Consider the following 15,509-nt stretch of genomic DNA (forward strand, 5'->3'; position numbering starts at 1 on the left):
AGCCTCGGAGGAGACCCTCAGCAGATTAGCCTGAGCCTCCTTACGCTCCGCCTCGGCAGCAGTGCGAGCGGCCTCAGCTTCCTCCAGGCGCGAACGGAGCTCTTGGTCGTTCGCGCGGGACCTCTCCAAGGCTGACTCCAATTCGCCCAGTTTGGCTTCAAGAGACCGGGTTCGGTTGCGGGCGCTGTCGGCAGACCGCTGAGCCTTCTCCCACCTCTCTCGATAGTCCGCGACCTTCCGGGACTGCTTTTCAGCTCGTTCCTCCGCCTTCTTAACCCTGCTTTCGAGGCCCGAGGCGACTTTGAGCTGCTCCTGAGCTTCCAACAGTTGCTTCTCGAGGGCGGCGAAGCCGAGTGCCCGCTCTTCGGCCTCCCGGAGCCTCGCCTCGAGGTCCCCGGTCGTCCTGCCCGCCACGGCCTGGCCTCCCTCTTCCACTGCTTTCAGTCGGTCCTCGGCCTTCGCCAGAAGCCCCGCCTGTTCCTTGTAGCACTCCTCTAGACGGATCATGTACTGGGCGAGCTAAGAGATAGGAAAAGTGAGGGCGTCAGGCGGAGAACAACAGAGCTAATAAATGGTGAAAAGCGGCCAGAAGAACACTCACCGACATGAGACAGACGCAGCTGGCAGCCCCGACGTCAGAGACCCCCAACTCCCGGACCCGCCGACGGTCCTTCTCCAGCAGCACTGTTTCGATGAGGTTTCGGGCGCCATCGGTAGTGAAGGCCGACCCCGATTTCTCCCCGGAGCCGGATGGCGGTTCTGCAGCCTTACCCTTATCCATCGCCTGGGGAAGAGTCCTGCTGATTGTGCTCGGGGCGGGGGTCACTCCAGGAATTGATAGGGCCCCGCTCGGCCGGGGCCTCGGCGCGTCCCTCCTCGAATCATCAGGAGCCGGCTGAGTCGAAGGCCGGGCCGGGGACCGATCACGTCCGACCCGTCCGTCTCTAGCGGGCTCGGATGATACCTCCGGAATAGTGGCAGTCTCACCACCGGAGGGCTGATACAGCGTCAGCTGCCGGTCCGTGCCCACGGCGTCTCCCTGATCGGTGGGCCCGGACTCGTCGGTCGGCGTCGGAGGCACCTCCTTGCGGGACTTCTTCGCTGGCGGGGCCCCGCTCGGAGGAGCTCGTTTCCTCCTCCGGACCGCTTCCAGTAGGGACGACCTACCAACGGCCGGTCCCTTGTCCGACCGCATGACGTCGTCAATCTCTGCAACAAGAACGAGATGGTCGGGCTGAGAAACCGAAGGAAAGAACGAGACGAAAGAGGAGAAAAAAGTCAAAAAAGAAATGGTGGCGGGCTCACGGTCGGTGGGGACCGAGCTCAGACCGACATTCACCAAGGTATCCTCGGAAATAAGGCGGGCCACCGGGGGGAGCTGGCCCTCGGCAACCAACCCCTTCAAGGCGGCCAAGCCATCGGATTCCTCCCTCGACAGTCTCGATAGGCCGATCGGGGACTTCATCGGCGTCTCCCAGGTCGCCCTGATTTCCCAAGAGGGATCTACATCGATGAAGAAGAAACGCTCCTTCCAGCCGTGAATGGAGGAAGGAGCCTCTTTGACGAGGCCGCACCCTCGCCGCGCCGCAAAGCACCACCACCCTTTGTCCTGGGGGTGGCCACTCAGGCTGTAGAACTCCCAAAAAATATTCAGAGTGGCGGGAATCTCGTGCATGCGGCAGAGAACCTGGAAGACCGTCAGGGCACGCCACGAGTTCGGCACCAGTTGCGTCGGCGCAACTCTTAAACCCCGGAGTACCTGCACGACTAAGTCCGAAGGGGGAAAGCGGAACCCGGCCTGGAGAATGCCCTCATTGATGGCGATCTTTCCTGGAGGAGGATGGGACATCCTCTCCTCAGGCCCCGGGAGCGTAACGTTGCAGGCCTCGGGAAGGTGGTACCGAGCCACGAGTTTGTCTAAGTCCTCGGCGACCAGCTCCGACTTAATGCGGTCTGCTCTCACTTCGCCCATTCCTAATGGCCAATACCTACGGTCAGGACGGGGACAAGAAGGGGGGAAAGACCGGAACGACTGGGGTACACTAGTACAAAAGGAGAAAGTACGAAGAGCCCTAAGTAGAAGAATGGGGTAACTCACCGGAAGAGAAGGAAGAACGGCTCCGAGAGCGTCAAAGGAGAAGCAAGCGAACGGTCCGACGGCAACAACGGCAGCGCAAAGGGGAAACTCGAAAATGTCTGTAAAGAGGAAGACGGACGGGGGAGGGCCCCCGGTTAAATAGGCGGAAAGGCGGGTGATGCCTCGATGACGCCAGAGGACGTCTGGCCGCCGAAGGGTCGCTCGCGCCCCAAAGGCGAATCGACACCATTAAGGAAGGATGTCCGCCGAAATCCTCAGACTGCCAGGTCAGCAACAACCGCCATACGCCATAAAGAAGGCGGGAAGCTCGAAGCGCGCGCGCCTCTCCGAGGGATGGCGGCAATCTTGAAGCATCACTCCCTTCACCCGTTCCCCTTCTGGTTCCAGGCTCGGAAGTGGGGGGCTACTGTTACGGGGGAACTAAGCCGCCATGCTCCACGTGACCGGCACGCGCGCCCATGAAGACTACGGCTGTCCTTTGATCCAGCAATCCGACCCCGAGTCGGACATCTTCGGCTCCACAGCCCGACCTCGAGTCGGCTGTCCTTTGATCCAGCAATCCGACCCCGAGTCGGACATCTTCGGCTCCACAGCCCGACCTCGAGTCGGCTGCCCTTCGATCCAGCAGTCCGGCCCCGAGTCGGACATCTTCGGCTTCGCAGCCCGACCCCGAGTCGGCTGCCCCTTAATCTAGCAATCCGACCCCAAGTCGGATATCCTCAGCACCGCAGCCCGACCCCGAGTCGGCTGCCCCCTGATCCAGCACTCCGACCCCGAGTCGGAGATCTCTTGATAACGACAGGCTGCTTCCCAGAGGCACGCCGAGGCCTCCTGCTCCACTACTCCCTGCAACGGCTGTATCTGATGCTGTTCCACGATCTCCTGTATCAGCCGTACAAAGCGGAACTCCACTACGCCCTGTCATGGCCGTACCCAGCGCTGCTCCACGACGCCCTGTAACGGCCATGTCAGTGGCCACTCCATCGCGCCCCACGACGACAAACCCCCCTGAGAGACCCCCCAGCCAGGTATATATGCGGCTGGGGGGAGAAGGGGGGGTAAGCAATATCTTCCAGAGCACTCTCTTGCTTGCTATTATCATTTCTCCTCCTCCTCCAATCTCCTCTGACTTGATCGTCGGAGGGCCCCCACTACCCCAGTGGTGGTGCGAGGCTTGCTTGCAGGTTTCCCGGTGGAAGGTGGAGCGTAACCAACACCAACCAAGACAACTCAGACGGAACCCCGTTCACACCGCTGTGTCAATCGTTCTCGGTTTGGACCACCAGCAACAGTAGCCCATCAAGCCGAGTAGTTATTTGGTTGCGTTGCTCAAGACCATCCAATCTTTTATATAAAGGGTATTGACCTTTCCTCCTTACCCTCTCGGACAGTTTAATCTTTCGGAGATCCGTGGCTTCGACCCCTACATTCGACGTTCGTTTTCAATCTACGCCTTGAGCTCATCTGTTTGCCCTGCTGCTTGGAGGCTTTTCTAATCCTTCCTCCCCGCCTTTTTTTTTTGGTGAAAATGGCAACTCATATAGCTCTAACGTGAGTACATCCTGCCAAGTCAGAAGAAAGTAAAAAGTACAATGAAAGCGGTAAATCAATTACGGACGACCAAAATATCTCCCTGGAATGTCGCGCAACAAAGGAGGCGACCCAATCTGCTGCCCTGTTCGCTTCCCGGAACACATGCGTCGCCGGAAACTCATCCAACTCCATAACCAGCCTGTGAGTCTCACGAATAAGAGGGTGACCATCTCCATACCTATCCACACCCAGGATCCAATCGATCATTATAGATAAATCCTCCTCGAGGTATACCCGCTCGGCACCAAGAGCCCGCCTCGCGTAGGAGATACCCTCTCAAGCTGCCCATAGCTCTGCCCCAACTGTAGTAAGTCCGGTCGTACGGCGTCCTCCGGCTGCAACTAGCCAGCCAAGATGGTCTCTGATCATAAATTCTACATCTCCGGACGTCCCATCCAACAATTTACTGCTTTTTTTTTGGTTCAGCCTCTTCTTTTCTTTTTTTATTCTCTCTTTGTTCTCTTTCCTTGTCGTCACCTTCTTCTTGTTTGTCTTTTAGCCTTGGAATGGGTAAGCCCGCCTCAAGCGACTAGTGAGGAGTTTGTCATCCTATCCTTATCCTTCTCCCAAGGCATCTCCTGATTTTCCCTTTGGTAGCTCAGGGGGAGAACCTGATCGAGGAGGGCTTAGATTCGATTAGGAGAGTTTTTTACCCATCATGAATTCTCCTTTGAAGTGCTTGGACCTAATAGCCGGGTTACTGGAAATCTTGCCCCTGAGCCTGGGCTTGAGGAAGATCTGGCTCAAATTCGTCAGCTTGCGGCCATTATCGACCAGATCGACCGACCAATAATAGAGTGCCATGTATCCCACCGACAAACCTATCGTGGAGTGCTATGTGTCTTTGAATCAAGATGCATTGAGGGCAGTTAAAGCCCTCTAAGGAGGGCGGACATAATCTTGCGCACACTTATGAGATATGTTGTAGGACGATTAAAGTTCATCCGCATGTCTATGCAGTTATTACACTTTTGATGTTTATGTTTACGGCATGCCCGTTCTTTATAGATAACGGATCTATGCCCTTACTCTTATAGATATTAGATCTCGAGAATCTCCGGATATACTTTTTCTCTCCTACTCTACTCTACTTAGCTCGCACTCTCTCACTGTTCCCCCAAAGCTCGGTTTGATTTTAAGCATTGGAGAGTCCTCCGCGGATCAAGCCCGGCAATATCTTTCTATATGCAAGTTAGATTTTCCGCTCTAAGCCGACCTATCAGTCCGAGCAGACTAGAAGCCGGCCAATTGCTATTTACCATTTCAACCAACCCATCCAGTTTCATCAAATTGGATTTTGATGCCAGCTGCTCAAACATAATAGATTTTGGTGGCCACAACGAGCATGACCATTGAGACAAAGGTTTTGGGATGATAGTCACAGAATTGCTATATGATCAAATTTAATATACTGGATTTTCTTTCAAATCCGGTATATTAAATTTCTTTCAAAAAAAAAAAAAGGGAATGGTATAATATATCCTTGTGTCTACTTCACTCGTAAAAAATTGATAGAGATCAAATATTATCTGAGAAAATTGTAAAATTTAAAACAATATGAAATAATAATTTTAGAAGAAAAAAACTACTGAGTTCTCCAACTAAAAAAAGTTGGGAGACTTTGACGGCTCATCTTAGGCAATACTCTATGGATTCGGCACTCATCAGAGACCGTGGCCATCTGATAATGCAACCGAGGACTGGAGAGGAGTCGAATTAGCTCTTTTCTCAAAGAAACACACGCCCGCGGTTCCAGTTGTAATCTTCCCGGTCCTCCACGTCCCCCTCTCATTTCTCGTTATTCTCGTCCTCGCTCCACCTCACCGCTATCCCAGTTACGTCTTCAACGACAGATGGGCTCGCCTGGATTCCATCCGTCAAGCCGCTGAGATCACTAAGGTTAGCATGGTTGTTTCACCTCGCTTGGTCAGGAGCATCTTAGACTTCCCCTCTACTACTTACTTCCTGAGAGCCCCCACCTCCAAGTCATCTGAAGGTGAATTTCGATGGTAGTCTGCCAGAGGACGGCGACTGTACCGGCGTTGCATTTGTTATCAAAAACCACTATTCCAGGTTGATAGTTGCAGGAGGTCGGCGTACTTTCGAGGTAGGTATTTCTGGAGCGGAACTCAGGGCGGTGTGGGAGGAAATTTTCTATTGTAGACAGGTGCTTGAGGCTGGGAGCATCATCCTAGAGGGTGATTCAGTGGAGTTTATTGAGCGGATCCTAAAGAAGGAGATGAGAGAGACAGATCACCTGCTTTTAGTCGACATCCTCAGGCCATTGAGCGAGTGTGCTACCTTTTTAGTTGTGCATGTCTATCGAAAGACTAACAAGGTTGCCGATTGAGTCGCCTTCTTTGCGGTTCACCACTTAAGTGATATTCTCTGGATTTGTCATGTATCTATTTCTCTATTGCTGGGGTGTATTTTTTTTTTTTTAGATTTTTATGATAGTGCTCATGTAAGGTTAGTGCGTGCAGTCGATGTGCTTTAAAAAAAAAAAAAGGAAAAAGGCACACACCGATGGATCCAACTCACCGGCTGGCCTCGTGGAAGCCTGCCCTTTGCCGTTCAACAAACCCCGGGCCCGAGCTCATATAAATATCAAAAAAGGATGCCCCACGACTAACGGACAAGTATTCTCGCACTGGTAGCTAAAAACAATCCACATCTTGGGCTCTCTATTATTGAGTCCGGTGATATAAATAAACAAATCCAAATAATTCGAGATTTGATAAGTCTTAGACCTTGTTTGGGGAAGCTTTTGGAGGACCAAAAATCACTTTCTGGCCTTCCAAAAGTTAAAATTTTCGGAAAGCTGTTTCAGCTTTTGCGGGAAGCTGAAAATATCTTTTGAGAGAAGCTCCAATTTGGAGCTTTGCGAAAATGTTGTTTTCAGCTTTGTCGGAAAGCTATTTTTTGGACCAAAATATCCCTATTTAAATCACACTTTTTTCTCCCAAAACCCTTATCTCGCCTCTTCCTTTCTCCCTTTCCCTCTCAATCTTCTTCTTCCTTTCTCTCTATTTGTTAGAGAGATAAATGGTCATTAGAATGATAAAAAATTAATTTACACTAATAATTATAATATTTTATATATTTATTATTGTATTATACTATAAATATATATAATATTATATTATATCATAATACATTGATATGTTATGTTAAATAATTTAATATTATATTAAATTATTATTCTATAATACATAATGTTATAGTACTATATTATAATAATATCATATTACATTACATTAATATTATACTATATATATATATATATGCATTGATACATATTATATTTTATTATGCTATACTGGTAATGTCCTTTATGATCATTTTGTCTCACAAAAATATTTTCTCAGTTTGTTTTACCAAACACATGTTAAAGTGCCACAACACTTTAGAAATGTAGTTACCAAATAGCAAATATGTTTTTATAAACGCTCTACTTCCAACAGCTCCCTCCAAACCGGATCTTAGTTACCAAACAACAAACATGTTTTTATAGACGTCCTACTTCCAACGGCTCCCTCCAAACATGACCTTAATCCCATTTGTTTTTCTCCGGATACATCATTGCCGGTTTTGCCCTTCATCCGCTCCACCCAAATGAGGTAAGAGGGAGAGAAAAATCGGCACAAGAAACGGCCGATAGCCATCCTCGTTCCCAAAGATTTTATTTTTATCTTTTCCTTCTTCCTCCTTTCTTCTCTCGTCTCCAAGTAATGATCGCAAGCCCCTTCTTTCCGACAACCATAATAAAAACTATTCTCCACCCCGCCACCGGTTTCTTCCCGTTCCTTGATATGAGGTAGAAGGGCGGCGCACATGGTGGCGCTGAGGCTCCGTCCGATCGCCACCATCCTCGACCATACAGGGATATCGCCACCACCGGCGGCGGCCGCCATGGCGGAAGGGATGGGGAGATGCCGCGACCGGCTGATTGACTGGTTCCTCACCCCCCGCTACTCGGAGTGGATCTTGGAGGCGCTCGACGAGCTCCCGGACAACTTTTTGATCACCGATCCGGTCATCTCCGGCCACCCGATTGTCTTCGCCAGCCGCGGGTTCCTCGCCATGTCGGGATACGCCTGGGAGGAGGTGGTGGGGCGGAACGGGAGGATCTTCCAGGGCCCCGCTACCGACCGGCGGTCGGTGATGGAGATCCGGGAGGCGATATGGGAGGAGCGGACACTCCAGATCAGCTTGCTCAACTATCGGAAAGATGGGACGCCGCATTGGATCTTGTTCCACCTGTGCCCTGTGTTCGCGATGGAGGATGGGCGGGTGATTCACTTCGTCGCGGTTCAGGTGCCGATTCCGAGGCGCTCGAGGTGTTCGAGGTCGGGAGCGAGGGAAATGGTGTTCGGGGCGTGCCGGAACGAGGTGCGTTTGGATGAAGATTATGGGTGTAATCTTGCGGTGGATTCGTTTCTTGATATGGATAACAGAGGTTCCGTTCCTTGGCCTGGCTGAATCGTGTTTGGTCTTGTTTTGGTTCTTATTGATTCATATAGATGCTGATTGGATCTTTAATTGTTCAGTGGTATTCAGTTCAAGATCTCTAATTAAATTTCATTGCAAAAATATTCTTTTTTCTTTTTCTGAAAAGAGTCATCTTGACACCAGATTTGTTTCCCAGTTGATTCTAGTGGGTTGGATACGAGTTCTTGTTCTTGATTAAACTGGATTTTCAACCTGCAGTTTAGTTCTCAGATCTCATCGCTTCATGACTTTCTAGGTATTCCTGTGGGGCTTCATGTCAGTTTTGCATGGGTTTATTCATGCATTGTTCTAACTGATTCATTGTACAAAGAATTTTCTTTACCTCCCTCCCCCTGCACACACACCCACAATAATAGAAAAAGAAAAAGCTCAAATGCATTTTTACTTGTTGATTCTTACAGGGTTGGATGTTGAAGAGTCTTGCAAAGCCAGTGATCGAGAGAAGGAGAAAGCATTGAATGCTGCTAACAGCATCTTATCAACACTGACTCACTATAGCAAGCTTACAGGCAGAGTGGTCTGCGCAAAGGGATGCATTTCAGCTGGCATTGTGCCTCTCAGTTCATCCCTAAATATATCTCTTGGTAGAATCAAACAGAGCTTTGTATTGTGAGTTTTTACAGATTCCTGTTTCTGTTGGTTTACCATATTAAAAGAATTTTTTCCTCAAGATGCATTGCTTGCTGCATTGATACAGACTGTTTTGATTCTTGCAGGACTGATCCACATTTACCTGACATGCCCATTGTTTACGCCAGTGATGAATTCCTATTTTTGACAGGTGCTTCAGTGCTTCAGTTCTATATCCTTTTCCTTCCATTAATTTGAGCACTTTTAAAAGATAATCATAAAATCCAAGCATATCTTCTATTAGATAATTCGCTGCTGATTCTAAAATGCTCAGGTAGTTTCATTTATTGCTTATGTAACTGATTCCACCACAGGTCATTCAGATACATACTACATCATTTTTATGTAAATTAATTAGGTTCAATTCAATAATTTCTGCATTATCTCCGATTGCTGATTTCATCTTTATGCTAATATTGGATCCATTAGTCTCAACGATGGTTGTTTCGTTAGTTGAAGAGAGAGATGAAGAAACATGCGTATTTGAATTAGAACCAAATGGATGAAGGGGACCAGTGCTTTTGAGTCTTAATGTCTTTGAGGATTATTGGAGTACCCATAGAACATGAAAATGGTGCTAGCAATGTTCCATGCTTTAGAATGCTGGATGATGAAGTGATGATTAGATGGTGGTAGAACTATTATGACTAGGGTGAAGACTGAATGCCAAATAAGATTGTAGACTGAACTATTGCAGCATGTGTACTGAAGAGCTTGGTTGCCTACAAAAGGATTGGGAGAGAGGAAGGAAAGATATATGATAGTCTGAACAGAAGATAAGCGAAAGGATTTAATAAAGCTTGCAGTGATAGCAAATGTTGCCCTTATTAGTAATAATTGGTAAAGTTATAATGGTAAAGCCAGCCTCAGTTAGTTGGCAGAAGGAATTGATGGAGCAAATGTTGTCCTTAGGACATATCTCCTTATTAGCGGTTGTTGGTAAAGTTATATTTGTAAAGCTGACGTCACATATTTGGTAGGCTTGATGTTTCTGGTTCTAGTTCCAACTTTGGTGAACAATCTTACTAGTGTCATAGGCATGGTCATTTTGAATGATTGTGATGAGTTTGGCTTGTCTTCTTCTTGGCGCAATCAAGGTCATCTGGAGTCTACAAAAATTAACAGTTCACTTCTGTTATGATAAAATATAACAGCTTTACAATCTTAGTAGTTAATTGGTATGGTACTTCACTACTCTTTCATTGTATTAAATATGAAAATGGTTCTTTCATGATTCTAATTTATGCTGTTTAAAATTTTTTGCTAACTTGCTTCTTCATAATATGATAAGAATGTTATGTTATGTGCAACATTTTTTTCTTGATGTCATATAGAATGATAATGCAATATATTACTAAAAAAAATAAGACTGAAGGACATAAGGCACTGTTATATTGCAAGCGTAAGGTGTATATCCTGTTGGAAATGGTGACCTAAGAAAGCCTTGATTTTGTATGAGATACATTTTTTGAGGTGTTAATTAAGTAATTTATTTTTATTCATGTATACTTTTGGGTGCAACGAATAGCATGTGATATTTATTTGGTAGCATATACCTATGCTCCATAGGAACAATGCAGGAGACTTGATTGATTTGTCGATTGAAGAGCTAAGACTCCAGTTCCTTATTCCTTAAATTGCCACTGCGAAGGATGAGGTTGGGAGATTTCATTTATATGGCTGCTGATGGTAGATCATGACCACAAGATGGTGGTAACCCTTTCTTAGTTGCTAGAGTAGAGAGTGCATGTCAACACATGGGTGTGTTACATCACACTGACTGGCTAGCATGAGAACACATCTAGGGAAAAATCACACTATTTTCTCATAAATAATGTGATAGCATTTGCATTTCTCTTGACCCGAGAGGTTTATGTGAACGTGTAGGACTAGTCACTTTGATTGCCAGACTATATAGACCAAGATAGGAGTCTTTTTACGGTGGCTTATTAGATGTATAAGACTTGCGTGGAGAATGTATGAGATGGCCCACAAGGAATCCACTACCTGAAAGGGAGAATAACAAGCTTAGGGTAACTGGGTTGATCAGACAAAATAAAATCCAGAGATGGTATTATTAGAATTGTTTTAATAAATAATTTTGCATAATTAAATAAATTAATGTATAATTATTTACGATTTTGCAAAATGTTTAAGAGAAATAGTTTCTCCATGTCTGATTGTACCCTAGCCCTCCTACGTGAAAGGGAGAATAACAAGCTTAGGGAAATTGGGTTGATCGGAACAAAATAAAATTCAGCGACGGTATTATTACAATTGTTTTGATAAATGATTTTGCATAATTAAATAAATTATTGTATAATTATTTACAATTTTGCAAAATGTTTTGGAGAAATAGTTTCTCCGTGTCTGATCGATCCCTAGCCCTGATGAATGCATCTCTTGTTATGGGTTGACAGTGTTATATTATTTCAAGGGAACCGACTGGATTATTGATTGTAGTGGAGTGACATGGTTGCAGACAGCTATGCTGCCGCATAGAGGGATATATCTCACAATGTTCCAATTTTAAGGGTTATGCTGTCATGCCATTTTCTCACATCACTTGCAGTCATTAGTGTAAGGGTTGCATAGGATGCGATGAAACCGATAAGGTCTAATGTTGATCAATCATACACCTTTTGCCTTTACCCATATACTCTACTTCTGCCTCGGTCTATTCTTGATTCAGTGCATGCACCCGGATGGGATGGTGGTGGAGCATGTACATAGGTCTGGACTGATTGGCATTGTTTACAAGAGATTGTAGAGGGCTTCCGAAGGAGTTTGTTTGGCCTATTGGATGCTGAGAGGTGAACCTTGGGCTATGTTATGGGTCCAATATATTTGAGTTTCTTGGCTCTCTATATATGGTACTGGAACAAGGAACCAAGAGACTTGGCAAGGGAAGATCTTATCTGCTGATAAGTTCTTCTGCTGTCCAAACAGGACCTTAGATTCTGTCAAAGCAGGAGAACAAAACCGACAGAATATTGTTCTGCGCCATGTAAATTTTGTCAATTGGTTGATAATAACCTGTTGGGAGATTGGATGATCAATGATTCAAATCGGTTAACTGTAGAATTGGAATGCACACTCTAAGGGTGGGTAGGACCCCATCCATGAAATCAAAAGGTGGTGGATTTAAATGGGGAAGCTCTCTTGAGCTTTACCTATATCCATTAGAACTTAAGTGCATTTCTTTTCAATTTTATTATATTATTTTTACCTAAGGAATGTCATCGGCATGCAATTATCAATTTTTGTAATCAAACATTTTATTCATATATTGTGAATGTTACCATAAAATGAATGTGATGCAGCACCTGATTGCTGAGTTGCAATGACGTGCTCTAACCAAGTTGTTAGTTTTCCTGTTCCAGGTTACTCTAGACATGAAGTCTTGGGATGTAACTGTAGATTCCTAAATGGGCCTGGTACAGATGCTGAAGTTCTACAACAGGTGGATGCTAAGGCCTTGTTTGAGATTGTTGTGGACTTTTAGAAGTAGAGTTTTTATTAAAAGCTATTTGCTTTCGCATATGTTTGGTAACCAAAATGAAAAAATACTTTTGGTATAATAAAATGACAATAAAGAATATTGCATTAGTAGAGTATAATACAATATAATATTGTATAATATATTAAAATATTATTATTTTGTATAATATTATTATAATATAATGTAATATAATATTGAATACTATAGTATAATAATGTAATATAATATGAAATGATAGGATATAGTAATGTATTATTAGTAGTACAATATTACCATAATATAATATTATATTATTATATTTATAACATAATATATAATATAATATAATATAATGGATTAGAATCTAATCTAAGAATATATTAGATTATATTATTATGAAATATATATAATCTAATATATTATCTTTATGTTCTTAATCATACATTATAATATTATAATAATAATAATATCATATATTATCATAATATAACTATTATTATAATAATAATATAAAATTATGATTGTATTAATATGTTATATTATGGTTATAATAAAATATAAGAATATGCTATATTATAATTATGTATTACTACAATAATATAATATATTATGCTATTATAATGTAATAATATAATATAATACATCATAATATATTATTATTTTATTATATTATATTTATAGTATAATAATATATTATGATATGATATGATATAGTATAAGATGTAATCATGAGATTTGTTGGCGGGCATTTTAGTCATGAGAAAAAAATTATTAAAACCAAAACAACTTTCCAATATTGGTCAGAAAGCACTTTTGGAAAGAAGCTCCAAAATAGAGTTTTTTCTAAGTAGTTTTTCGATTTTTTACCAAACACCACTATATCATCCAAAAATGCTTTTGGAGGGCTAGAAAGCACTTTTCTTAAAAGTTTTGCCAAATGGGGCCTAATAATCATCAAGCCTATATTTGACCTGCCTTAAAAGAACTTCAATATGTATTCAACTCTAAGATGACACTCTTTCTTTCTTTTCTTTTTTTTTTATGATTACTGTAGCAGAATTTCTGATGCCCGTCGTTTGGTTTTATAGATAAAGGACTGCATTCGTGCAGAGCAAGCTTGTTCAGTGCGTCTTTTGAACTATAGGTGAATATTTTTCTCCCAAAATATGGTCTCTCTCCAAAAGTTACTGAATTTCTGATCATGCGTTTAAGAGAACTGTTGTTCGTGCTACTTCTAATTAATCTAAAATTTCAGGAAAGATGGAAGCTCATTCTGGAATCTTCTTCACATATCTCCTGTACGGGATGCATCTGGCAAGGTTTGGTTATAAACCTCATGCAAGTTGATAAAGAAGTTCACCGTTTCTTGCACACTCTAATTGAAAGGGAAACCAGAGAACTCCATTAGTCCATATGCTATGCATTTCAATACTGGGGGCTCAACAAAGAAACGTCATGATACGTATCATATTTTTGTTGGCCCTTAATCGTATTCTTGGATCAAGTCTGCTGTCTTGATGCTTTGCCATCAGAGTTCCATCGAGCCCCAATTCTGTGCTGAGTTTTCCATGAATTGACCACTCTTGGTTGGTCATACATGATATGAATAACTACCTTACTGGAGAAATTCTTTAATGTGATTAACTTGGTTAAACAATGAACCATTAGGGTATAAGAAAAAGAAAGAACTGCCTCTCTAATGCTGTATAACGTCTTTGCAGATTGCATTCTATGTTGAGGTTCAGAAAGATGAGAATTCAAAGAATGATGAACATGGACTGAGCCCAGGGATGAGGCAACTTGGTGTGGTGGGACAAGTGAAGGTTGCAGTGAGGAGCTTATCCTCACGCGCCGGCCCTTCGAGGACATCATCATAGGGTGCTTTAGTTTACACAATACCATACAGGATATGTTTATTGGCTGTGTATTTAGTACTTTTAGTTTTCACAATACCATGCAGTCCATTTTTATTACCTGTGTAATTAGTTTTGTTTTATGTATCTCTTTCTTTATGTCCTTCTTTTCTTGTTTTTGTGTGTATCAATGGGAAGCTGAAGGCCGCCCATTCTCAGTATACTCGGCTGATGCAAAACAAGAAATAAAGATACAAGAATTAGAGCTGAAAATTCGTAATAAGGCACAAAATGTTCTACAGGTTGATGCCACAGATACGACCGACCATGAGTATGATCTTGATGGGAGTTGCTTCATAAAATCTGTGGTCGCTTAAAGTCCAGGGCATGGCATTATGTTGTTTTTGATGCGCTTTGGGTCTTATGCAAATGGTTTCTGTTTTTACTGGTCTGCACCACTGAATTGGATTTTGTTATAAATCTTGCTTAATTTCTGTTTCCTTTTGACGTCGCCGACGGTTCGAAGGAACTAGCTGCTCGGCCGATTAGGTTCTAGTTTCGTTGCTTAGAATTAGTGACTAGGCCCATTGGTCAAGACGGCAATTAACCAAGCTCCAGCGTACCTTTTTTTTTTCCGAAGGAGGATAAATAGAGAGGCCATTGACCATCTTATCGAGAGAAAGACTAGTTAGTCATTAACATGTGCAGCAATCTAAATAGAGATATACGCGGAGAGTAACTGCTGTCCAAATAATTAATCCAATACTGCTCTGAGTCGACCGTGCGTCATCACTGTTAAAAGGTAGTTGGGTGAGATCTGCTTGTAGTCGAAGGCTGACAAAATAGTCCTGATCATTGTTGCCCTCGTCCAGAGGTAACGACCCCGCTCCACTGAGTGCGAGTTTGCACTTTGCAGTCAATAAAAAAAAATCTGTAATGATTAGAGTTGTTAGCATAACTTTAGAAGTTACCATTAGTTTGTATTATTTTTTATCAGACAGTATTATCTTTTTTTATTAGCATGACTCTATATTGGTCGGTATTATTTTTCTTTATTTGCATGATCCCATTAAAATTTTAGAAATCACATAATAACTTGTATCACTGAGTATTAGTTTTCTTATTATCATGATCTTACATCAGTCTATATAATTTTTTTTATATTAAAACTGTACACAAATATATATAACTTCAAAAGTATACCGTATATGGTAGAATATAGGAATAAAATTATTATTTTTTTATAAATATTTCAACAGGAGTCGAACCAGGTTTCCAGCAACTTATCTCGCTCCGAAGGTCTTAAGAACACCTGGATCCCGCATTCGTATACCTGTGGTAT

At 43.4% G+C, this 15,509-nt stretch overlaps 1 protein-coding gene across 3 annotated transcripts; it reads left to right on the forward strand.

The window, feature by feature from the left end:
• Window positions 1-7,019: 7,019 nt before the first annotated feature.
• Window positions 7,020-14,440, forward strand: LOC103720802 (protein TWIN LOV 1-like). 3 transcript variants are annotated; one of them, XM_008810693.6, is made up of 7 exons: window positions 7,020-8,150; window positions 8,605-8,812; window positions 8,920-8,984; window positions 12,217-12,296; window positions 13,403-13,458; window positions 13,570-13,633; window positions 14,036-14,440. In XM_008810693.6, exons 1-7 carry the CDS (start codon window positions 7,526-7,528, stop codon window positions 14,189-14,191), a joined length of 1,254 nt encoding a protein of 417 aa, XP_008808915.4. In that variant the 5' UTR covers window positions 7,020-7,525; the 3' UTR covers window positions 14,192-14,440. The 3 variants fall into 3 exon arrangements, 2 of the variants coding, with proteins under 2 accessions (XP_008808915.4, XP_038985182.3); XR_005513030.3 differs by having other exon boundaries at window positions 7,021-8,150; window positions 13,403-13,483; window positions 14,036-14,104; XM_039129254.3 differs by having other exon boundaries at window positions 7,021-8,150; window positions 13,403-13,483; window positions 13,570-14,178.
• Window positions 14,441-15,509: the final 1,069 nt, after the last annotated feature.

The sequence above is a fragment of the Phoenix dactylifera genome, chromosome 5 (genome assembly GCF_051530095.1).
Source record: "Phoenix dactylifera cultivar Ajwa chromosome 5, Ajwa_hap1_PhDact_Kaust_v1.1, whole genome shotgun sequence".
Classification (NCBI taxonomy): Eukaryota; Viridiplantae; Streptophyta; class Magnoliopsida; order Arecales; family Arecaceae; genus Phoenix; species Phoenix dactylifera.

Bases quoted from the DNA above. Each gene is read 5' to 3' on its own strand.
- LOC103720802 (XM_008810693.6), top strand. From the start codon at position 7,526: ATGGTGGCGCTGAGGCTCCGTCCGATCGCCACCATCCTCGACCATACA. The intron at 8,151-8,604 runs GTTCCGTTCCTT...TGATTCTTACAG, and splicing joins TCTTGATATGGATAACAGAG to GGTTGGATGTTGAAGAGTCT. The intron at 12,297-13,402 runs GTGGATGCTAAG...TTGGTTTTATAG, and splicing joins ATGCTGAAGTTCTACAACAG to ATAAAGGACTGCATTCGTGC.